This window comes from Colobus angolensis, unplaced genomic scaffold (genome assembly GCF_000951035.1).
Source record: "Colobus angolensis palliatus isolate OR3802 unplaced genomic scaffold, Cang.pa_1.0 Scaffold190, whole genome shotgun sequence".
In the NCBI taxonomy this organism is placed as follows: Eukaryota; Metazoa; Chordata; class Mammalia; order Primates; family Cercopithecidae; genus Colobus; species Colobus angolensis.
The window spans coordinates 351,804-373,945 of NW_012115044.1; the positions used below are offsets into that span (position 1 = coordinate 351,804).

Below are 22,142 nucleotides of genomic sequence, written 5' to 3' on the forward strand. Positions count from 1 at the left end.
TGATCATGTGAGAACACAGCGAGAAACAGTTGTCTGCAAGCCAAGCAGAGAGGTCTCATAAGAAACTAAACCTACCAACACCTTGATTTGGGGCTTCTAGCCTCCAGAATTGTGGGCAAACTATAAAAATCATGGAAGATGAGGGAGTCAAGAAGTTCAGAGTCTGATGCTGTTTGATCGATTATCCACACGGTTAATATCTGATATGGTTTGGCTGTGTCCCCACCCAAAACTCATCTTGAATTGTAGCTCCCACAATTCCCACATGTCATGAGAGGAACCTAGTGGAAGGTAATTGGATCACTGGGGCAGGTCTTTCCTGTGCTGTTCTCATGATAGTGAATAAGTCTCACAAGATCTGATGGATTTATAAAGAGGAGTTCCCCTGCACAAGTCCTCTTCTTGCCTGCGACCATGTAAGGCGTCCCTTTGCTCTTCCTTTGTTTTCCACCATGATTGTGAGGCCTCCCCAGCCATGAGGAATTGTGAGTCCATTAAACTTATTTTTATTTATAAGTTACCCAGTCTTGGGTATGTCTTTATTAGTAGTGTGAAAACAGACTAATACAATATCATTCAGAATACTTGTTTGCACTGTCACTGGAGAGAAAGATAACCATATTCTCAAAATTCAAATAAAGAAGCAAGATCAACCAGGTGGTCAGATTATAGCAATGTAGAAAGAAAAGATGTTATAGGTGAATGACAAGGGCCTCAAAGAAACAGAGCTAATATTTTATGATTTTCTTTCTTGTTCAGAAAACTTCATTGTATGTGGTAAAAACAGAATTTGATCTATCCCATAGAAAGTTGCATAACCCTTGAGAAGAATGTATATTCTACTGCTGTTGGTGGACTGCTCTGAACACATCTGTTAGGGCTATTTGGCCTATAGTGTTATACAAGTCTTCTGGGGTTTTGCTTGTTTGTTTGTTTGTTTTGAGATGGGGTCTTACTCTTGCCCAGGCTGGTGGGCAGTGGTGTGACCTTAGCTCACTGAAACCTCTGCCTCCCAGGTTCAAGCAATTCTCCCACCTCAGCCTCCCCAGTAGCTGGGACTATAGGCATGCCACCACACCCAGCTAATTTTTGTAATTTTTTTGAAGGGGGGTTAGAGACAGGGTTTCACCATGTTGGCCAAGCTTGTCTCAAACTCCTGACCTCAGGTGATCGGCCTGCCTCAGCCTCCCAAAGTGCTGGGATTATAGGCGTGAGGCACTGCGCCCTGCCTCTGTGTCTTTATTGATCTTCTATCTATATGTTTTATTCATTATTAGAAGTGGGGTATTGAAGTCTACTATTATTGTATTACTTTCTATTTCTCCCTTTATCTTTCTCAATGTTTGCTTTATATATTTAGGTGCTCTGAGGTGGGATGTGTGTATATATGTGTGTGTGTGTGTGTGTGTGTGTGTGTGTATTTATATTTATAATTGTTATATCTTTCTGGTGGACTGATATTTTATTATTATAAGATGTTATTCTTTGTATCTTATGACAGTTTTTATGTCAAGTCTATTTTGTCTGATATAAATACAGTAATCCCTGCTTATGTTTAGTTACCATTTGCATGGAATGTCTTTTTCCATCATTCACTTTCAACCAAATTGGGTCTTTTTTTTTATTCATTCAACTTCTCTATGTCTTTAGATTGTTATAAGATATTATTTGCAACCCTGATGGTAACCTCAATGAAAAAAACATACAATGGATACAAAAGAAATTTAAAACATACCACCAGAGAAAATCACCCTCACCAAAAGGTAGATAAGAAGGAAGGAAAGAAGAAAAAGAAGACCACAAATCAACCAGAAAGCAAATAATAAAATGGCAGAAGTAAGTCCTTACTTATCAACAATAACAATGAATGTAAATGGACTAAACTCTCCAAACAAAAGAAATGAGATGGCTGAATGGATTTAAAAAACAAGCCTCAGTGATCTGTTGCCTACAAGAAACACACCTCATCTATAAAGACACATATAGACTGAAAGTAAAGGAACAGAAAGATATTCTATGCAAATGGAAATCAAAATACAGTAGAAACAATTACATTTACATCAAAAAAATAGATTTTTAAGACAAAGAAGGTCATTATATAGTGATGAAGGGGTCAATTCAGTAAAAGGATATAACAATTGTAAATATATATGCACTCAATGCTGGAGAACCCAGATATATAAATCAAATATTATTAGAGCTAAAGAAAGAGATCAACCCCAATACAACAATAACTGGAGACTCTTAACACCCAACTGTCAACACTGGACAGATCATCCAGGCAGAAAATGAACAAAGAAACATTGGACTTAATCTGTACTATGGACCAAATGGACCTCATAGATATTTACAGAACATTTTATCCAATGGCTGCAGAATACACATTATTCTCCTCAGCATATGGATAATTCTGAAGAACAGACCATATGTTAGTCCACAAAACAAGTCTTAAAACATTTTAAAAAATGAAATTATATCAAGTATCTTCTCTGACCAAAATGGAATGAAATTAGAAATCAATAAAAAGGAATTTTGGAAACTACATGAACTCACAGGAATTAAACAATATGTTCCTGAATGACCAGTGGGTCAATGAATAAATCAAGAAGAAAATTTAAAAATGTCTTGAAACAAATGGCAGTGGAAACACAACATACCAAAACCTGTGGAATATGGTGAAAGCAGTACTAAGAGAAAAGTTTATAGTTATAAGCAACTACATCAAAAAAGATAGAAAAACTTCAAATAGTTAATGACGTATCTTAAAGAACGAAAAAAGTAAGTGCAAACCCAAACCAAAATTAGTAGAAGAAAATAAATAAAAAAGATCAGAACAAAATTAAATGAAATTGAAAGAAAATACAAAAGATCAATAAATTAAAAAGTTGTTTTTTCAAAAGATAAATTGACAAACTTTTAGCCAAACAAAAAAAGAGAGAGAAGACTAAAATATATTAAATCAAAGATGAAAAAGGAAACATTACAACTGGATACCACAGAAATTCAAAGGATCATTAGAGGCTACTATGAGAAACTGTATACTAATAAATTTTAAACCTTGAAGAAATAGTAAAATTCCTAGAAGATACAACCTACCAAGACTGAACCATGAAGAAATTCAAAACGTGAACAGACCAATATTGAGTAATGAGATCTAAGCCATAATTTTAAAAAGTCTCCCAGCAAAGAAAAGCCTGGGACCCAAATGGCTTCACTGTTGAATTCTATCAAACATTTAAGAATATCAATCCTGCTCAAACTATTATGAAAAATGAGGAGGAGGGAATACTTCCAAACTCATTCAACCAGGCCAGTACAACCCTAATACCAAAGCCAGACAAAGACACATCACAAAAAGAAAACTACAGGCCACTATCACTGATGAATATTGATGCAAAACCTCAACACAACATTAACAAACTGAATTCAACAACACATTAAAAAGATCATTCATCATGGCTAAGCGGGATTTATCCCAGGGATGATAGGATGGTTCAACATATGCAAATCAATCAGTGTGATACATCATATCAACAGAATGAAGGACAAAAATCATATGATCATTTCAATTGATGCTGAAAATGCACTTAATAAAATTTAACATCCCATCATGATAAAAATTTTCAAAAGACTGAGTAGAGAAGGAACATACCTCAACACAATAAAACCCATATATGACAGACCTATAGCTAGTATCATACTAAATGAATACAGAAAGCCTTTCCTTTAAGATCTGAAACCCGACAAGGATGCCCACTGTTACTGCTGTTATTCAACGTAGTACTGGAAGTCCTAGATAGAGCAATCAGATAAGAAAGAAATAAAGGGCATCCAAACTAGAAAGAAAGAAGTCAAATTATCCTTGTTTGCAGAATATATGATCTTATATTTGGTAAAATCTAAAGATGCCACCAAAAAACTGTTAGAACTGGTAAACAAATTCAGTAAAGTTGCAGGATACAAAATCAACACACAAAAACCAATCGCATTTCTATACACCAACAGCAAACAATCTGAAAAAGAAATTTAAAAAAGTAATCCCACTTACAATAGCTACAAATAAAATAAAATACATAGAGATTAACTTAACCAAAGAAATGAAAGATCTCTACAATGACAACTATAAAATTGGATGAAAGAAATTAAAGAGGACACAAAAAAGAAAGATATTCCATATTCATAGATTGGAAGTATCAATATTGTTAAAATGTCCATATTATCTAAAGCAATCTACAAATTAAATGCAATCCCTATCAAAATAGCAATCACATTCTTCATAAACATAGAAAAAAAATCCTAAAATTTATACAGAATCACAAAAGACTCAGAACAGACAAAGCTATTCTGAGCAAAAAGAAGAAAGCTGGAGAAATCACATTACCTGACTTCAAGTTATACTACAGAGATACAGTAACCAAAATAGCATGGTACTGACATAAAAACAGAAACACAGACCAATAGAACAGAATACAGAATGCAGAAACAAATCCATACATCTACAGTGAACTCATTTTTGACAAAGATGCCAAGAACATAGATTGCACAAAGAACAGTCTCTTTAATAAACGGTTCTGGAAAAACTCGATATCCATATGCAGAAGAATAAAATGACTCCTATCTCTTGCCATATACAAAAATCAAATCAAAATGAATTAAAGACTTAATCTTAAGACCTCAAAACTATGAAACAAAAGAAAACATTGGGGAAATTCTCCAGGACATTGGACTGGGCAAAGATTTCTTGAATAACACCCCACAAGCACAAGCAACCAAAGCAAAAATGGACAAATGGAATCACATCAAGTTAAAAACTTTCTGCACAGCAAAGGAAGCCATCAATAAAGTGAAGAGACACCCCACAGAATGAGAGGAAATATTTGCAAACTATCCATCTGACAAGGAATTAATAACCAGAATATATAAGGAGCCCAAACAACTCTATGGGGGAAAAAATCTACTAATTCAATTTTTAAATTGGCAAAAAATCTGAAGAGACATTTCTCAAAAGAAGGCATGCGCATGGCAAACAGGTATATGAAAAGGTACTCAACATCACTAATCATCAGAGAAATGCAAATTAAAAACTACAACGAGATATTATCTCATTCCTGTTAAAATGGCTTTTTTCCAAAAGACAGGCAATGCCAAATGCTGGCAAGAATGTGGAGTAAATAAAGTGCACTGTTGGTAGGAATGTAAATTAGTATAACCACTATGGAGAACAGTTTGGGGCTCCTCAAAAAAACTAAAAATGGAGCTAACATATGATCCAGCAATCCCACTGCTAGGTATATACCCAAAAGAAAGGAAATCAGTGTATTGAAGGAAATCAGTACATCTGTACTTCCATGTTTATTGCAGCACTATTCACAATAGCCAAGATTTGAAAGCAACCTAACTATCCCACAACAGATGAATGGACAAAGAAAATGTGGTACATATACACAATGTGTACTCTTCAGCCATAAAAAAGAATGAGATCCTATTATTTGCAGCAACCTGGATGGAACTGGAGGTCATTATGTTAAGTGAAAAAAGCCAGGCACAGAAAGACAAACATCACATGGTCTCACTTACTTGTGAGCTAACAATGAAAACAACTGAACTCATAGAGATGGAAAGTAAAATGATGGTTACCAGCAGATGAGAAGGGTGGTGGGTGTGGTGGGGGGGTGGGGTACAAATTGGGGATGGTATATGAGCAAGAAAAAATCCATAAAATGAATAAGATCTAGTATTTAATAGCACAACGGGGAGACTGTAGTCAATAATATTTATTGCACATGTTAAAATAACTAAAAGAGTATAATTGGATTGTTTGTAACATAAAGGATAAATGCTTGAGGTGATGGATATCCCATTCACTCTGGTATGATTACTATGCATTACATGCCTTATCAAAATATCTCATGTACCCCATAAATATATACATATACACATAAATATATATACACACACACACACATCATGTACCCACAAAAATAAAAAATAATAGTAATAAAGACAAGAATAACTTTCAAGATTCTGGCTTTAGTGACAGGGAAAATGGAAGTCCAAGAATAAAACGGAAGGAAGAACATGTCTTAGAGAGACTATAATGAACTCCATTTAGACACCTCAAAATTATCTTCACAAAAATAAAAGATCACCAAGTTCTGTCAATTTTCTCTTCTAAATATCTCTTGTCTGCACAGTCTTTCATGCTCTAGTCACATCACAGCTGCCCAATAGATCCACCTGCCCCTGACCTGGCTCCCTTGTGTCTTCTCCACACTGCTGCCAAAGTGAACGTGGTAGTAACCATGGCAGACAGAATGGCTCTGTGTGTACATGGGACGCACCCTTACCAGAACCACCCAAAACCATCAGGCGGAAGCTTAATGCTTTATGCTCAGATATGATATCTGATATTTCAGCTGGTAAGGGCTAAGATCTACTGCAATTTGGACAATTAAAGTCTGCAGCAGGTCAGTTACATACAGTAATTTACTTTTTACTTTAGTAATTTGCAAATGATTTTAGAAATACAAGTGCTAGCAAGCAGCACTACCCAAAATGACTTTTAAATTATGCTGAGTGTTTTGGTCTTGTATGGTACAAGTTGTTTGTCCCCTACAAATCTCACATTGAAATTTGGTCTCTAATGTTAGACATGGGGCCTAATGGGAGGTGTTTGGGTCTTGAGGGTGGATGCCTCATGAATAGATTGATGCTTTCCCTGGGTGGGGAAGGGGGTGGGTTCTTGTTCTATTCATTCCCAGGAGAGCTGGTTATTAAAAAGAGCCTGGCACCTCCCCACTCCCTCTTTTGTTTGTTTGTTTGTGATAGGGTCTCACTCTGACACCTAGGCTGGATGGAGCGCAGTGGCGCGATCTTGGCACACTGCAGCCTCAAGCGATCCTCCCACTTCAACCTCCCGAGTTGCTGGGACTAGAGGCATGCACCACCACACCTGGCTAATTTTTGTATTTTTTGTAGAGACAGGGTTTCACCATGTTGCCCAGGCTTGTCTCAACTCCTGCACTCAAGTGATCCACTTGCCTTGGCCTCCCAAAGTGCTGGGATTACAGGTGTGCGCCACCACACCTGGTCTCCCCGCTCTCCCTCTTGCTTCCTCTCTCATTACACGATCTCTATACAAGCTAGATCCCTTTCACCTTCTGACATGACTACAAGCCCATGAGGCCCTCACCAGAAGATGCTGGCACCATGCTTCTTGTATAGCCTGCAAAGCCATGAGCCAAATTGCCTAGCCTCAAGTATTCCATTATAGCCACACAAATAAACCAATAATTACTTTTAATTTTTTAACTTATTTCAAAATAAGTATAGATTTACAGGAAGTTGAAAAGATAGTACACAGAGGTATCACCCACCCTTCACTCAGTTTCTACCACTGATTACATCTTATGCAGCTATACAAAACCATCCAGGACTTTGACATTAGCACAGAATGTGTGTATAGCTCTGCATCATTTTCTCATATGTATAGATTTGTGTAAGCATCATGACAAATAAGACACAAAACTATACCATCACCACAAAGATCTCCTTCAAGCTACTTCTTTAATGTCACACCTACTCCCCTCCCACTCACCACCCCAACCCCTGGCAAATGTTGGTGGATCTTTTTAACTTTGTATCTAGGGAAGTGAATAAAGGATGCACATAATGTTTTACGTTGTGACATAAACATTCATGCTTTCTCACAGAGCTTCCTTTGCAGCTACCACTCCCTTCACCTGAACCATCTGTACCCATCTCTTATTCATTTGGTCATATCCTACCAATTTCTCAAAATCAAGGTATAGTAATACAAAATAATAACTTAATTTTAACTTCTTCCTTTCTTGATAGTTCCCTGCTCTAAATTCACAACACACATTGTCTATACCAGGGGTGTCCAATCTTTTCGCTTCCCTGGGCCACACTGGAAAAAGAAGAATTGTCTTGGCCCACACATAAAATACACTAACTAACACTAACAACAGCTGATGAGCTAAAAAAAAAAAAAAATGCAAAATATCTCATAAAGTTTTCAGAAAGTTTACAAATTTGTGTTGTGCCTCATTCAAAGCCATCCTAGGCTGCATGCAGCCCACAGGCTATGGGTTGGACAAGCTTGGTCTATACCATTGATATTTTAGTCATCAATTCCTTTGTGAAACCTTATTGTTCAATGATAAGGTATATTTAACTTTTTAAATGTATATTTTTTTCTCCTCAAGAGACTGTTTTGTATTGCTTATTTAATCCACCACAGTGCCTAGAAAAGATAGAAACAATGAGTATTTGTTGACTAATTTCAAAAAGCATTTTTAAGATAATACTGATGTATTTTCTGGTCCTTTTATTTAGAAAAGCTTAAAGTGGATTACCAATGTTACTCCAAGAATCCTGATGGCACTTCTATGCAATTCGTCAGTATTATTATCCTGGCACCTGGCACAGCACTTGGTTTAGACAGTCAATCAATATTTAGATGACTGAATTATCATATGCTCACATTTAGTAAAACTGGAGACATTAAAAGACATTAGTAATCAATACTGAATTACCAATTGCTAACAAATAAGAAATAAAAGGACAGAAGAGGAAATAGATGTGGATTGAGGGCAGAGGAGAAGTAAAGAGATAAAGATGAGGAAAAGTACATTCAGAACTTAGAATTCAGCTTCTGATTCTCAGAGAGACTGACTGATCAAGGTGAAAGCATTTCGACATGTCATGCCTGTGGCCAAAAGTCCCGTTGGAGGAAAGCCTGAAAAAACGCTGGGTTTTGAGAGAGGATCATGGTCAACCAATAAGACCGTGAAAGAGAAAGGAGGCAGTGAGAGAGAGGAAGGCTCCTAAGTGATGCTCTACTGGCCAACCCCAGCAGCAGCCACCTGAACTTTCTGTTGTTGCATCCCTGACCCTCACTGCAGGAACCAGGAGTGGGCTAAAAATTCCACCTGCTATTGTCTATCTACAAGATAGTTTCACTATGTAGTAATTGAGATTTAAGCAGGAAGACAAATAATAATGACTTACATGAGACATAGGAGACCACATTAACTGACACACAGGTCCAGGAGTATTAATATAACCAATTGGCTTATAATCCCTTTCCACTTCAAAGAAGAAAACAGTTTGATCTTTACTCTAAGGAAAAAGACACATCCACCAAATATATATTACTATGAAATCTAGTCTATAGACCACAAAAAAAGCATTTAATAGCATACGCTATCTCTATCTACAATGGTCATATATCCCAGATTATTCTAGAAGAATTCTTATTTCTAAAACTTGCTCCATTTTCCCCATTAGAACATTTGGCAAACCATGTGTTTCAATATGTGGTTATGAAAATATGATTACCATACTTTCAGAAATGTGCACAAAAAAATTCTACCATGCATATGCTCGCCTATTAGTGCATAAAGAATTTACACGGTTATTCTCTTCCTTTATGACAATTCTATATAAGAACATACCGCCGGGCGCGGTGGCTCAAGCCTGTAATCCCAGCACTTTGGGAGGCCGAGACGGGTGGATCACGAGGTCAGGAGATCGAGACCATCCTGGCTAACACGGTGAAACCCCGTCTCTACTAAAAACTACAAAAAAACTAGCCGGGCGACGTGGCGGCGCCTGTAGTCCCAGCTACCCGGGAGGCTGAGGCAGGAGAATGGCGTGAACCTGGGAGGCGGGGCTTGCAGTGAGCTGAGATCCGGCCACAGCACTCCAGCCTGGGTGACAGAGTGAGACTCCGTCTCAAAAAAAAAAAAAAAAAAAAAAAGAACATACCTATGTTGAATAAAATACTGATTATAAACAATACAACTAGCACGGTCCTCAGTTGAAATTTCCTATTTAAAATTTCCCATTTAAAATAAGCATTAGAATTCAACTTGCGAGAATATTTTTAAGTGTTATTCACATGCTCCAGCTCTATTCTGATTAAAAAAAGGGTTATTCACAGACTACATTGAAAGAATATGACTATAAAGAAAGCAAAATATGAATATATTGATAGAAAATGAATTTCAGTAAATAAGACATGATGAAGTAGGAGTACTTATAAGGCAATGTTAACTATAAAATTTCAACAAGAAAAGAAAGGAAATGTACTGCTTACCCCTGTGGCTAGAATTTCCCCATCACGTTCAAAAGCTAAAGCAGTGACACAAGCAGTATGGGGTTTGAAAACCTGTTTCAAGCGAATATCGGCATCCGAAATTTTCTTCCGTCCCACAAAAACCGTGAGCCCTTTTGGATCATAAAGTTCAAGAATTCGAACAACTCCATCTTCAAATCCTACAATAATTTCTGCTCCAGTGAAGTTTACCTTGGAAAAAATTAAAGATAAGGGACCTGAAACGAGTTAATTGAGAAAGTTGGACTATATAACAGATATTTTATTTAGACTTAGGTAATTTAATATTGGCTGCCCATTGGCAATTCTTTATACCACTTTCTGGTAACCACTATCCATTCTAGCATATCTCTTTATAATCAATGACCACAGGAAGGATAAACAATGTTAATTCAAACATTGAATGAACAAACAGCAGAGTGTCTGCCTACCACATGCTAAGCACCTATCATCAGCCACTCAGTGGTGAACATAAACAGACTCAGTGCTTGGTTTCACAGAGTTTTGGTCTAGTGAAAGGTGGATACATTAATCATCACATAAATGAGTGTGAAATTATGAACTGAAATAAGTGCTAAAAGAAAGAAATGCATTCTCTGAGAGCATATAACAAAGAAGGCCGACCTCAACTTATGGCTTCCCTAAGAAAGAGATGGTGGAGCTGATAGCAAAAGGATGCTCAGGAATTAGCTAGGTACAGGAAGGTGGCACAAGCACTCCTAAGAGAGAATATAACTTGTGCAGAAGTCCTGTGGCAGGAAATAACAGAATTCAAGAAAAAGTTATAGTATGACTAGAGTAAGAGAACAACGTTTCCCCGGGAGGCTGGAGAGGAAGACAGGCAAGCAGTAGATGATAAAATGGGTTCCACGTCACATTAAGAAGAGTCTTCATAAAGTCTCAGCTGAAGATATAAATCTACCAATGTCTGAATGTACCAAATCTGCTGTCTTGGAAGAGCCTGGGCATCCTGTAGAGCTGAATGACAATCAGTTATGAGAATCTGGGGAATAAAAAAGTTGTACACCATTCAATTCCAGTTGAATGTTGTTTATCCAATAAAAATTTACTAAGTGTCTAAATGTACCAGTAACTATAGAGGCACAGGAGGTGCAAAGAATAAGGCATGGTTGTCACCATGAAAAAAGTCTAGTGGGAAAGACAGTAAAGCACATAATCCTAAAGCACATAATCCTAGTATGCTGTGATAAATGTTGTAAGAGATATACACACAAGCACTAAGGGGGAAAAAATCACAGAGGAAGGAGGCCCTAACTCTACTTGAAGGTAGATTCACGGAGGGCTATGCAGAGATGATGTCTGACCTGAGCTGGGTCATAAAGACTGATGTGTAGCCTTCCAGAAAGGTAAAGGGGTATGGAGAAGAGACATTTTAATTGTAGCTTAAAATCCATATGATCATTACTCAGATATAAGCCTAAAAAAGGAAACATGCTGTGAACATTACACAACCATCTGAATAAACAATTCAATTACCTGGATTGTAGTTTTAAGACTTCGTTAAGAGTATAACTAGATTAGGATAGTGAGTGAGCTAGGTCTGCCAATCCAAACGCTCTGTCATTTCTACTTGCTCTAGCCTCATCACGAAGCTGGCTCTGTTCCCTGGACTAAGTTCTCCTTCTGGTCTTGATCCCATCATGAAATTCCCCCTCATTCCAGTTATATCCACATTTACTTTTAGCCTGGAATATTTTCTTTTTAATTTCAACCCAAAATAATAAAGATTAAATATTTCCCCAAATAATTCCATGGCATTTTAAAAATATGGCTGCAAATCTTTGATGTGCCTCCCATGGAGAGATGGGGTTTAAGTCCCGTCCTCTTGATTCTGTATGGGGCTTGTGACTGTGTGACTGCTTCACCCAATCAAGTATGGTAGAAGTGATATTTTGACTTCTGGGGAATGGGCCATAAAAGGTCATCAGCTTCTACCTTTACTGTTGGAATACTAGATCTTGGAGCCCTGAGCTACCATGTAAAAAGTGTGTGACTATCCTGAGGCTGCCATATTCTGATGAAGCCTAAGCCATATGGAGAGGGTATTACGTATAAACACTCCTATTGGCAGTCCCAGCATAGCCTAGCCTTCAAGTCGTCCAACCCAGGTGACAGCCTTGTGATCAAGAAGCCTTTGGGCTATTCCAGGCCCAGCCATTCATGTCTTCCCAGCTGAGTTCCCAGACACCCTGAAGCAGAGACAATCCATCCCTGCTGTCACCCAAATCTCAACACAAAGACTACATGAACAAAATGAAATGATTATTTTATGCCACTACATTTTGAGATAGTATATTACACAGCAATTGATAAATGGAACAACTCCCTATCCCAGCTTAATTTGTTTCTATAGTCCTTATAATTATCTAATATAAAATGTACTTAACTTACTTATTTTGACTACTATCTGTCTCTGCCTCCCTCCCACTAAAGCATAAGGTCCATGAGGGGCAAGTATTTTTTGTCTTTTTATTCACTGCTATATTCCCAGAATCTAAAACAAGACCTGGTACATTGTTGACACTCTGTAAATATTAATAGGATGAATGAAATCAAAGTCAGATGGATCAAGGTTAGAGACACAAAGTTCTGTTGGGAAACTGCTTTGCAACATGAAACTATTACGAATCTACAGGTGGCATAAAAACAGAAATTTCACTAAAAACAAGACCAAACCCATAACAACAATCATGGTAAAGATTTCTATTACATTCTGACTAAAATAAACTAACTTAAAACTTTTATTATTCCTTAAAATTTTGAGTCAGCAAATATCTATATTTCCAAGAAATAGCATTGATATACCATATTTACCAACAGATTCTGGTAATTCATTATAACAACAAACTTACCATTCGGGGTACCCAAACAAGGGCAGTACCTCCTTGTTTGAATTTCATCTGAGCCAAAAGAGTTTTGCTAGCAAAATCATAGATTCGAACAGAGCCTATGGAAAGACAGTTTTAAAAGAAAAAAATTATATACATAATTTTTTAAGTCTTTGCTTACTTTTTACATATTGAATACTATAACAAGAAATTTCTTAACTAAATCAGTCAATAACTTTCTTTTGTAAAAAATTTCATGTACAACCTCAAACAGGTAATTCATAAACGTGAATAATAAAGAATAAAACAGATGATTGACTGGTGGGTCAATTTCACTTTGCATAGTCCATATGGATTTGCCGTAAGTTAAGAAGGAAGAAAGGAGATGGAAAGAATAGAAAAAAGACAAATGTGGACAATACCAAAATGAGCAGCATTTTCATGAACAATTTACAGATTGTGTCCTTATTTTAATCTCTCACAATAACCATGGCTGCTACGTTTTGTGCCCTCTCGTCTCTCCAACTCACCTCACTAGCATTCAAGAGGCTCCCCTTTTGGGAAAATCCTCAAATGCTCTTAAGTCAAACACATATAAAAATTGTATTGCAAATAAAACAAAACAAGGCCAGATATATTTTTATTAAGAGTTCCTACTTACAGTCCAAGGCAGTTGTGGCCATGAGATAAGTGAGAGGAGAAACAGCCACGGCTTCAACAGCTCCAGAATGGAAGGAAAAGAGGCATTCTGGGTCCTGGGTCTGAGAATAGACAGACACTTACTAGATTTCAAAGACAAGGTGACATAGAATTAAGATCAAGTTTTGAAAAATGCAAAGAGAAAAATATAACACATGTGTGATTTTATTTGCATAGAAATAAGAAAAAGCCTAAAAAGTTAGAAAGAACACTAGTTCAGATTTAGGAGAACCAGATAGACTCCTGGGCTTTGCCCTTAATGGCTGTGTGATTTTGTGCAAGTCACTTCAAATGCCAGTTTCCATTTCTTCATCTGTAAAATGAGATGATAACAGCTGCTTGCCTACTAAATAGGGTAGTGATGAGGATCACATGAGATAAAATAAATGAAAATTCCATATATTCATAGAAACTATAAAGCACTATATAATGTTAGGCGTTGTCACTGCCACTTTTCTGGTAAATTATGCTATGAGATAGATACTTTTTTATGTAACATCATAATGAGAGAGAATTCTCAAGAGTAGCACATGTTGGGCAAGTTTTTTATGAGAACCATGATCAAATATGGAGAAAGATAAAGAATACTTTAAAGACAAATAAGAAAAGTTTTTACTATGAAAGTTTGGGGAAAATAAGAATAATAGGCAACTTACAATATTTGAAAAACTAAGGTCAAGCTTCCATATGGCTCCATTGGCATCCTAAAAAAATTAAATAGTATTTTGTTTTATCATTTTGAACTTTCATCAAATTTTTAAAATGTTTTTCCTATGATTTAATAAAGTAAGGACAAGCAATAATACCAAAAGCTCACATATATTTTAAAGTATAATTGAAATTTAATAAAAACAATTTCTATATTTTAGAATGCAGCCACACAATAAGCAATCTCGTAACACTTACAGTCAAATGGACTTGTAGCCAAATCAATCATACTACTATTTTAATTTTTTGTCCCTGTAATGTTAAAGAGCCAAAAGAGAAGAATGCAACACACCTGAGCCAACCAAAAGTTATTTCCAGCTTCACTCATTTTTATCATAGAGAAGAGATTCACATTCTTGTCTACTTGAAGTTCATTAATAGGCTCAATCTCCAACAATCCAGTCTCATCTATTATATCAGCAGTGTCTATTGTCTCAAAATCCCATATCTTGTAAAATGTAAAGAAAATATTTTAATCGATCAGTAGTTTCTGAACAATGATTTTCTAAGCCAGAAAAACCCTGACTTTTTTTTTCAAAAGTCATTTCCTGTTCTTTCATGAAAAGTAACTATGAACAGGTGTGATAAGAACACCAAAACCTGAACCCTGGAATGTTACTCTGAACTGAGGTATGGTAAGTGATTACAGTTTCCTTTACATTTATAAAGATTAGTGAGAATGTACAGCCTTGCATAAGAATTTTAATTTGTCCAAAACAAATTTTATTTCAAGGTTTCTATTAGATCTCTTTTTACATAAAGTGGCCATAGGAGTATATGGTTCAGTTGTTCAGCAAGACATCATAATGAACCCTGTTTTCTACACACCAGTAGACCCCTGGAAGGGGGAAATACACCTTCTCACTTAATGACTCAAGCACTATCTCATTAGAAGCAAACAATATAGATGTAGATAAAGTCTCTATTAGAAAATATTTCTCTTCCTGAATATTAATAGTTCACACTTTACTATCTCATTGGGAAAATCTGGCATTTCCCCAAGTGCATACCACCAAACACGTTTCATAGTAAGCGAGATAGTAAATGTTACTATCTCACAGTGAGACAGTAAAGTATAGATTGTTCCTCATTTGCAGAGGAGTCCAGAATACTACAAGAAGAGTGAGGGAGCACAGTTTTACCTCACGGTGGCAAGGAGGCTCAGCAGGACCTCCCCTGTGAGGGGCCAAAGTTCATTCTGGACAGTTCTGGCGACATACCCTGCCATGTGATCCTAGACTGAATAACTGAGTCTTTGAGAAAGGAACTCTGGGGAGACTGTCGCATAAATTAGCCTGGTTGGGGGAAGAGAGAAATATCTGAAGGTCAGGGTTAGGGTTAAGAATCAGACAAGAATCAGACCAACCCCTGGGAGTTGGGCTAGGTTTTCTCTAAAGGGTAAGATGCAGAGATTTACTGTGTGAAGGACTGAAAAGACAAGGACAGACTCTGAAAAGAGAAGCAAGCTTAGGAATTACTGGTGTCCATGAAGGGATCCTATATGAAATATTTAACTTCTTTTCTCCTGAAGTTTTCTCCTACTTGCTATTTGGACATTTTCGGGTAACGTATGTCTTAGAAAGATAGCAAATATATCATATGACAAAATAAAGGACACAAAAGATTCTCAGAGTAATGTGTGAAATCTAACAAGATTAAATTTAATATTGTAAATATAAAAACATACACTGGGGCTCAAAAAGCCAGTGGTAAGAAGACCTACTGTGGGAGATATGGGTTAAACAATATTAAACACAGTAAGCTCAATCGGTAGCAACAGAGTGACCAGACTCTTAAAAAAAATACAATCTCACTTTTGATAACACTTCTTAAAGAATGTCAATAGAACACTACCACTTTCTTATGAAAGGCCGCACTGAAAATATCTATCAAGAGGACTACAAGGCAAATCCCAAGGCTACAGGTTGACCAGCCACAGCGGGATACTCATGAACAGAAAGTGCTACACAGAGTGGGTGGGAGAAGTGTGTCAACAGCAATCAAGGGGACTTAGTGCTGGAGCAATGTTCCGGCTTAGCCCAGGCTTGGGCAAAAGAGTGTCCACAAGAGAAAGCAAGTGAGTTCCCTAGCATATGGAGCAAGAAGAATGTAGCATTCATAGGCAAACTCCATCAGTTCAGTTCAAACTCCATCAGAAATACACCAGTTCTGGGTGTATTTCTATTTGGTAACCTCAGTAAAAAATAACTAACAAATGTTCAGCACCTTTGTTCCTACAAAATGGCCCATTCATATGGAGCCTTTTGGAAGGATATGTGGGTCTACTGTTCATCTTGTGCTAACATGAGTTTTCATCTTCTAAAGTTATTATTTCAACAGAATCAAAATAACAAGAGGCCCTCTCAAAGTTTCAGTGGTAAAATGCAGTAAATTAATTTTGACAAGAATGCAAATATTTACCACAAGAGAAGCATTATTTAAAGTGAGTTGGGCTGGAGAGCAAATGACTACTGATCTCCTTCACAAAATAACCTTTATGAGAAATAAAACCCTTTGGGTGATCTACAAGTCTTAAACGTGGGTGCTACCGTCCAAGTATCAAGAAAACTTACCCTAACACATCCATCTGACCCAACCGTGATAACTTCACCCTCATCCAGCATTATCTGGTTAATGGGACCATTGTGACATGACTTGCTTGTACCTCGACAGAGCTCCACTTTGATCAGACCACCTTCCCAAAGCAGCATGTTGCCCCATTCTGACCCTGAGAGCACCTGGCAGATACGTGGAAAAAAGAAATGTGCATCAAAACAGGTAAGTGTATGTATTTATGCCTCAAATAGTAGGTGAAAATTATTTGTAAGGTTTTTTTAATGATTATAAAATTTTTAAATGGAAAAATAAAAAAATACAGAAATGAAGACCTACTATACCAGACACAACTACTAATAACATTTTGATGTATTTCCTTCCAGGATTATTATCAGTTTTACATCTTTGTGATTAGGCTGTATGTTGTTGGTAATTGTTCCTGTATGTATACAATAGATTTCTTGGTACATCTCTTAGGACAAAAGACAGGAGTGGAATTAGATGAGAGTCTACTTTTTAAATGTAATACTGTCAAATTTTAGATATTAGATAACTTGTAAGGCCAGTACTGAATTAAGTAGATTATAGCATAATAGTATCCAATTTCAAACAAGGCTAATCATCTAAAACTTTTCTCAAATTAATCTGTTTAATCTGGCATTTTCTCAAGTACATGCCACCAAACATTAGTTGTTAAGATATTAAACAAGTGTCACAAAATAAAGCAATATTGAGTATTGACTCCGTGCCAAGCACTGGTTCAGTACTTTATATATGTTAAGTTATTTAATGCAAAAAATCATATGAACTAGGTACATTTATCAGGGATACCATGTACACTTGTACATGTTGGGTACCTCATTCTCATAGAAGAAACAGCTTTTTCTGACTCCCACAAAGTTATGGGCCAATGGTAGCCATGACTATTATTACCCCCATTTTACAGAGGAGAACATTGAAGCACAAAACAGTTAAGTAACTTGCCCAAAACTACCCAGTCAGCATTCTAATACAAGCAAGGTGGCTCAAAACCTCCTATTCTGACTACACAGCCCCAGAAGGCAGATGCTAGGATAAACAAAGTCAAACAACTTTATTTTCTCTAGGACCCCTGGGAACTTTTAATAGAGAAGTATTTGCTGGGAATCACCAAGACAAATTTTTAGATACAAAGGAATTTGACTTAAAATGTCTTATTTTTATGGAGCTTCTGTACAGACTAATGTTCCATAAAAATTCACTTTGGGAAACTCCATTCTAATTTTTGCCTGCATGCTCTAGAGGTCTGCATTTCCATCTCCCCCTTATGTAGAGAAACTGATGATTTTATTCAGTCTTTTATTTCTTGGGTCTACCTATTTTTTAACAACTCTACCAACTTTACTGATTCTGTTCTTAAGCCTCAGCCTTTTATGGTAGAGTGTTTAGACTTATTTTCTTCTGTCCAGTGATGAAAGCCAGCAATGATGACAAAAACCTATAAGGCATTCCTTTCTGAAATGTGACTCATATCTAGCTTGCCTTTTCCATTTGTTCTGAGAAGTCTAGGCCCTTGATCATCTCTCTTTAGATGACAGCAACAGCTTCCATTCTAGCTCATTTCCTTGATTCCAGATTTCCCTTCTTCTAATCAACCTGGCATTTTATGGCCAAATTTGTTTATTACTTCTTCCACTTGCAAGTCTACTCTTCCCATGTAGAGTAGTTCTCTACCTATTAAACTCCTTGTACACTAGGACCCAGTCATATCTCACCAAAATTCTCCACTCTTTGCCAACATAAATGGTTTATTCCAATCTGCCCTCTAAAAATCTGATATTTATTTATAATGCTAAATATTTCCTTTAGTTGCTCTATCATTTAAAATGGCTATTTCTTCCCTATATCTACACAAATTCTATCAAACCTTTAAAAATATATATCTCATGCCAGGTTTTTAACAAGGATTCTATTGATCTTTATCTTACCTTAATTCTTACACTATCGAGAATTTGAAGCTGGGATGATTTAAGATCATCTCATGGATTTAGATATATTTTAGCCAGCATCCAAGGCTTTTTACTTCCTCCTATATACCATGCTTTTGAATTGAGAATATTCAGTCAGGTAGATGACTAGACCACTTGGTTCCTTAGAGTAATATTTGTATGCTGGCATTTACTTACAACTGAGATGATCACAAATAACAATCTATAATTCATTCTAATAGGAAGCTATGTAAAATACTGATAGAGAACTAATCCTAATTAACTATTATTTCAGGCAATATGCTTATAAATTTTATAAGAGGAAGAAAGGAAACTAACAATATTAAAGAATAAATTAACAGATTACAGTTGCAGTGTTGCAGATGCCTCTATAAAGTGGTTGCTCTTTCTGAGTAATAATCTGACAAAAAAATAAATGCCACAAGGCTGTATATAACCTTTGACCCAATAAGTCTTCTTGGATCATGATAGCAAGACAAAATGGGGAAAAATAAGTAATATAAATACTGCAACTCTGTGACATAATTAAAAGTAACAAATATTTGGGAGGCCGAGGCAGGTGGATCACGGGGTCAGGAGATCGAGACCATCCTCGCTAACGTGGTGAAACCCCGTTTCTACTAAAAATATAAAAAATTGGCTGGGCATGGTGGCGGGCACCTGTAGTCCCAGCTACTCAGGTGGCTGAGGCAGAATGGCGTGAATCCGGGAGGCAGAGCTTGCAGTGAGCGGAGATCGCCCCACTGTACTCCAGCTTGGGCAACACAGCGAGACTCTGTCTCAAAAAAAAAAAAAAAAGTAACAAATATGTCATTATGTTAATATATGAAAATGCTCACATACTTTATATGTGTGTATAATATTTAGTAAAAAGAAAATAGAAAATGGTGGGTACATAAGGATTATGACAATTTCAGGAAACTATTTTAATTACAATTGATAATTGAAGAAGTAAAATTAAATTTTCATTACATTTACAATGATAATAGCTGTTATTGGCAGAGTTTGTTAGAATGTAATATATTTTCACATATGTGTGCTTTCATATATGTACTTGAAAACACAATTTTAATATTGTAGAATAGCAGCTGTACTCACTTTCCCATCTGGGAGTTCCATGTAGCCTTCTATATCAGTAGTGGTTGTTTTGCCAAATCGACCTAGTGATCCCTGCAGCTTGAGACCTGTGAATGTAAAAGCCATTTCCCAGAACCTACAAACAAGAAAGAGACTGAATGTACCTCAAAGACATTTTATTGATTTTTATTTTAATATGACCCAAACATTTACATATTTCAGAGTTGCATATATTATTTCATTCATTCATTCATTCATTTATCTGATTAAGATTTATTAAGTATCTACTACCTGTCAGGCAAGGTTCTAGGCAATATGAATTCAGCAATGATCAAAATAGGTGAAATATAAAATTTCCTGCCTTCAGGCATCTTATATTTTAGGGCTGTGCTACCTAATGCAGTAGCCTCCAGCTGTGTGTGGCTATCTAAATTTAGATTTAAAGTAATTAACATTAAATAAAATCAAAATGTTAGTGTTTCAGTCACACTAGCCAATTTCAAGTGCTCAGTAACTACATGTGGCTAGCAGCCACTGTATTAGACAGCATAGAACATTCCCAGTCCATCAGAAAGTTCTCTTAGACAGTATTGTTTTAGAAGATATAAAAGTTTTCCAAAGAATTCTAATTTACAAACTGTGTGACTTTGAGCACTTTTCTAGATCACCGTGTGCCTTCATTTTCTCAGGTATAAAATGAGAAAATTAGTAACACCTACCTCATAAAACTGTTGAAAAATTCTTAGAACAGTGCCTAGCATATCAAAGCAATCAATAAATGTTATTACTAACATTTTCTTATTAATAGTCTAAACAAATGGACAGGATGATGAAGACCACATAGAAAAAGAAGAAATATACAAGTAGATATAAAATAGATAATTGAGAGTATCAACAAGCCAATGATACAAAGCCAAAAGCCTAGATAGCCAACATCCTCTCCAAGGGAATGGTAGGTCCCCTGATGATATGCTTCCATATACTCTGGGTTACTTCATAGCACTTCACACATGAAATTAACTGTTCAATGTCTGCCTTTTCCCCAAAGATATGGGGCATAGAAAGTACAGATTTTACTAAATAATCAGAAAATATAAGAAATTGGAAAATTTTAACATATAGCTAGCAGAAGTTTATTTGAAAATTCCCCAAAGATTACAATTAAAAATCTGCTCAATTAGTCTATATTTCTAATGAGTGAATAATAAAAAGACCAGATTTAAATTGAGACAAGAGGAATTTAGGATGGATAAAAATGTCTTTCTCTTAAAGAGACTCTGATAATCAAGTTATGGGCAGCTCTGGGGTGGTAGAAGACTGTTATACAAATGCATGAGACAAAGTGGAACATAGATAGAGAAAGACAAGATCATTGCACCCTGGAAATAGACAAGGGTATGATACAATGAAAAGAGCACGGAGTTTAGAGCAAGACATAAGATCAAGAGTAGGCTCTGCCACTGTTTCGTATTGAGTGTTCCTTGTCAGGAGTGATACTGTGATAATTCTTATTTTACAGATGAAGACTGAGTTGCTACAAACAAGAAATTCAGTAGTGGATGTGAAAGCTCAATAGACTGGGCATAGTGGCTCACGCCTGTCATCCCAGCACTTTGGGAGGCCAAGGCGGGTGGATCACCTGAGGTCGGGAGTTCAAGACCAGCCTGACCAACATGGAGAAACCCAACTCTACTAAAAATACAAAATTAGCCAGGCATGGTGGTGGGTGCTTGTAGTCCCAGCTACTCAGGAGGCTGAGGCAGGAGAATCGCTTGAACCCAGGAGGTGGATGTTGCAGTGAGCTGAGATCACACCATTGCACTCTAGCCTGGGCAACAAGAGCAAAACTCCATCTCAAAAAAAAAAAAAAGCTCCTATTTTATCTATGCTGTTTGCAGAAACAAAATCCCACATATCTAATTAGAAAACGGGCATTACTAGTTAGCTTTTAAAATAACATACTTTTAAATAATTCTAATGTTAACCAAAACAGAAAAAAAAAAAAAGAAGATCCTCTTAGAAAAATACTCCTGTGGTAGTTTCTTTTCCTGTGCAGAAGCTCTTTAGTTTAATTAGATCCCATTTGTCAATTTTGGCTTTTGCTGCCGTTGCTTTTGGTGTTTT

The 22,142-nt window shown here is 36.5% G+C and overlaps 1 protein-coding gene and 1 long non-coding RNA gene across 2 annotated transcripts in view; one reads left to right on the forward strand and one right to left on the reverse strand.

Annotated features, from left to right (window-relative positions):
• The window catches only part of CFAP44 (cilia and flagella associated protein 44), a 150,807-nt gene that overhangs the window by 95,012 nt on the left and 33,653 nt on the right, over positions 1–22,142 (reverse strand). Inside the window, exons 8-15 of the mRNA XM_011940574.1 lie at positions 20,040–20,154; positions 16,971–17,135; positions 14,690–14,845; positions 14,346–14,393; positions 13,652–13,751; positions 13,015–13,109; positions 10,124–10,333; positions 9,034–9,144 (exon numbers count right to left, since the gene is read on the reverse strand). Coding sequence (XP_011795964.1) covers positions 9,034–9,144; positions 10,124–10,333; positions 13,015–13,109; positions 13,652–13,751; positions 14,346–14,393; positions 14,690–14,845; positions 16,971–17,135; positions 20,040–20,154 — 1,000 coding nt within the window. The remainder of the gene's footprint in view (positions 1–9,033; positions 9,145–10,123; positions 10,334–13,014; positions 13,110–13,651; positions 13,752–14,345; positions 14,394–14,689; positions 14,846–16,970; positions 17,136–20,039; positions 20,155–22,142) is intronic.
• LOC105510688 overlaps positions 17,117–22,142 on the forward strand; it is a 31,206-nt gene continuing 26,180 nt past the window's right edge. Inside the window, exon 1 of the long non-coding RNA XR_001001592.1 lies at positions 17,117–17,175. This is a non-coding gene — a long non-coding RNA (uncharacterized LOC105510688). The remainder of the gene's footprint in view (positions 17,176–22,142) is intronic.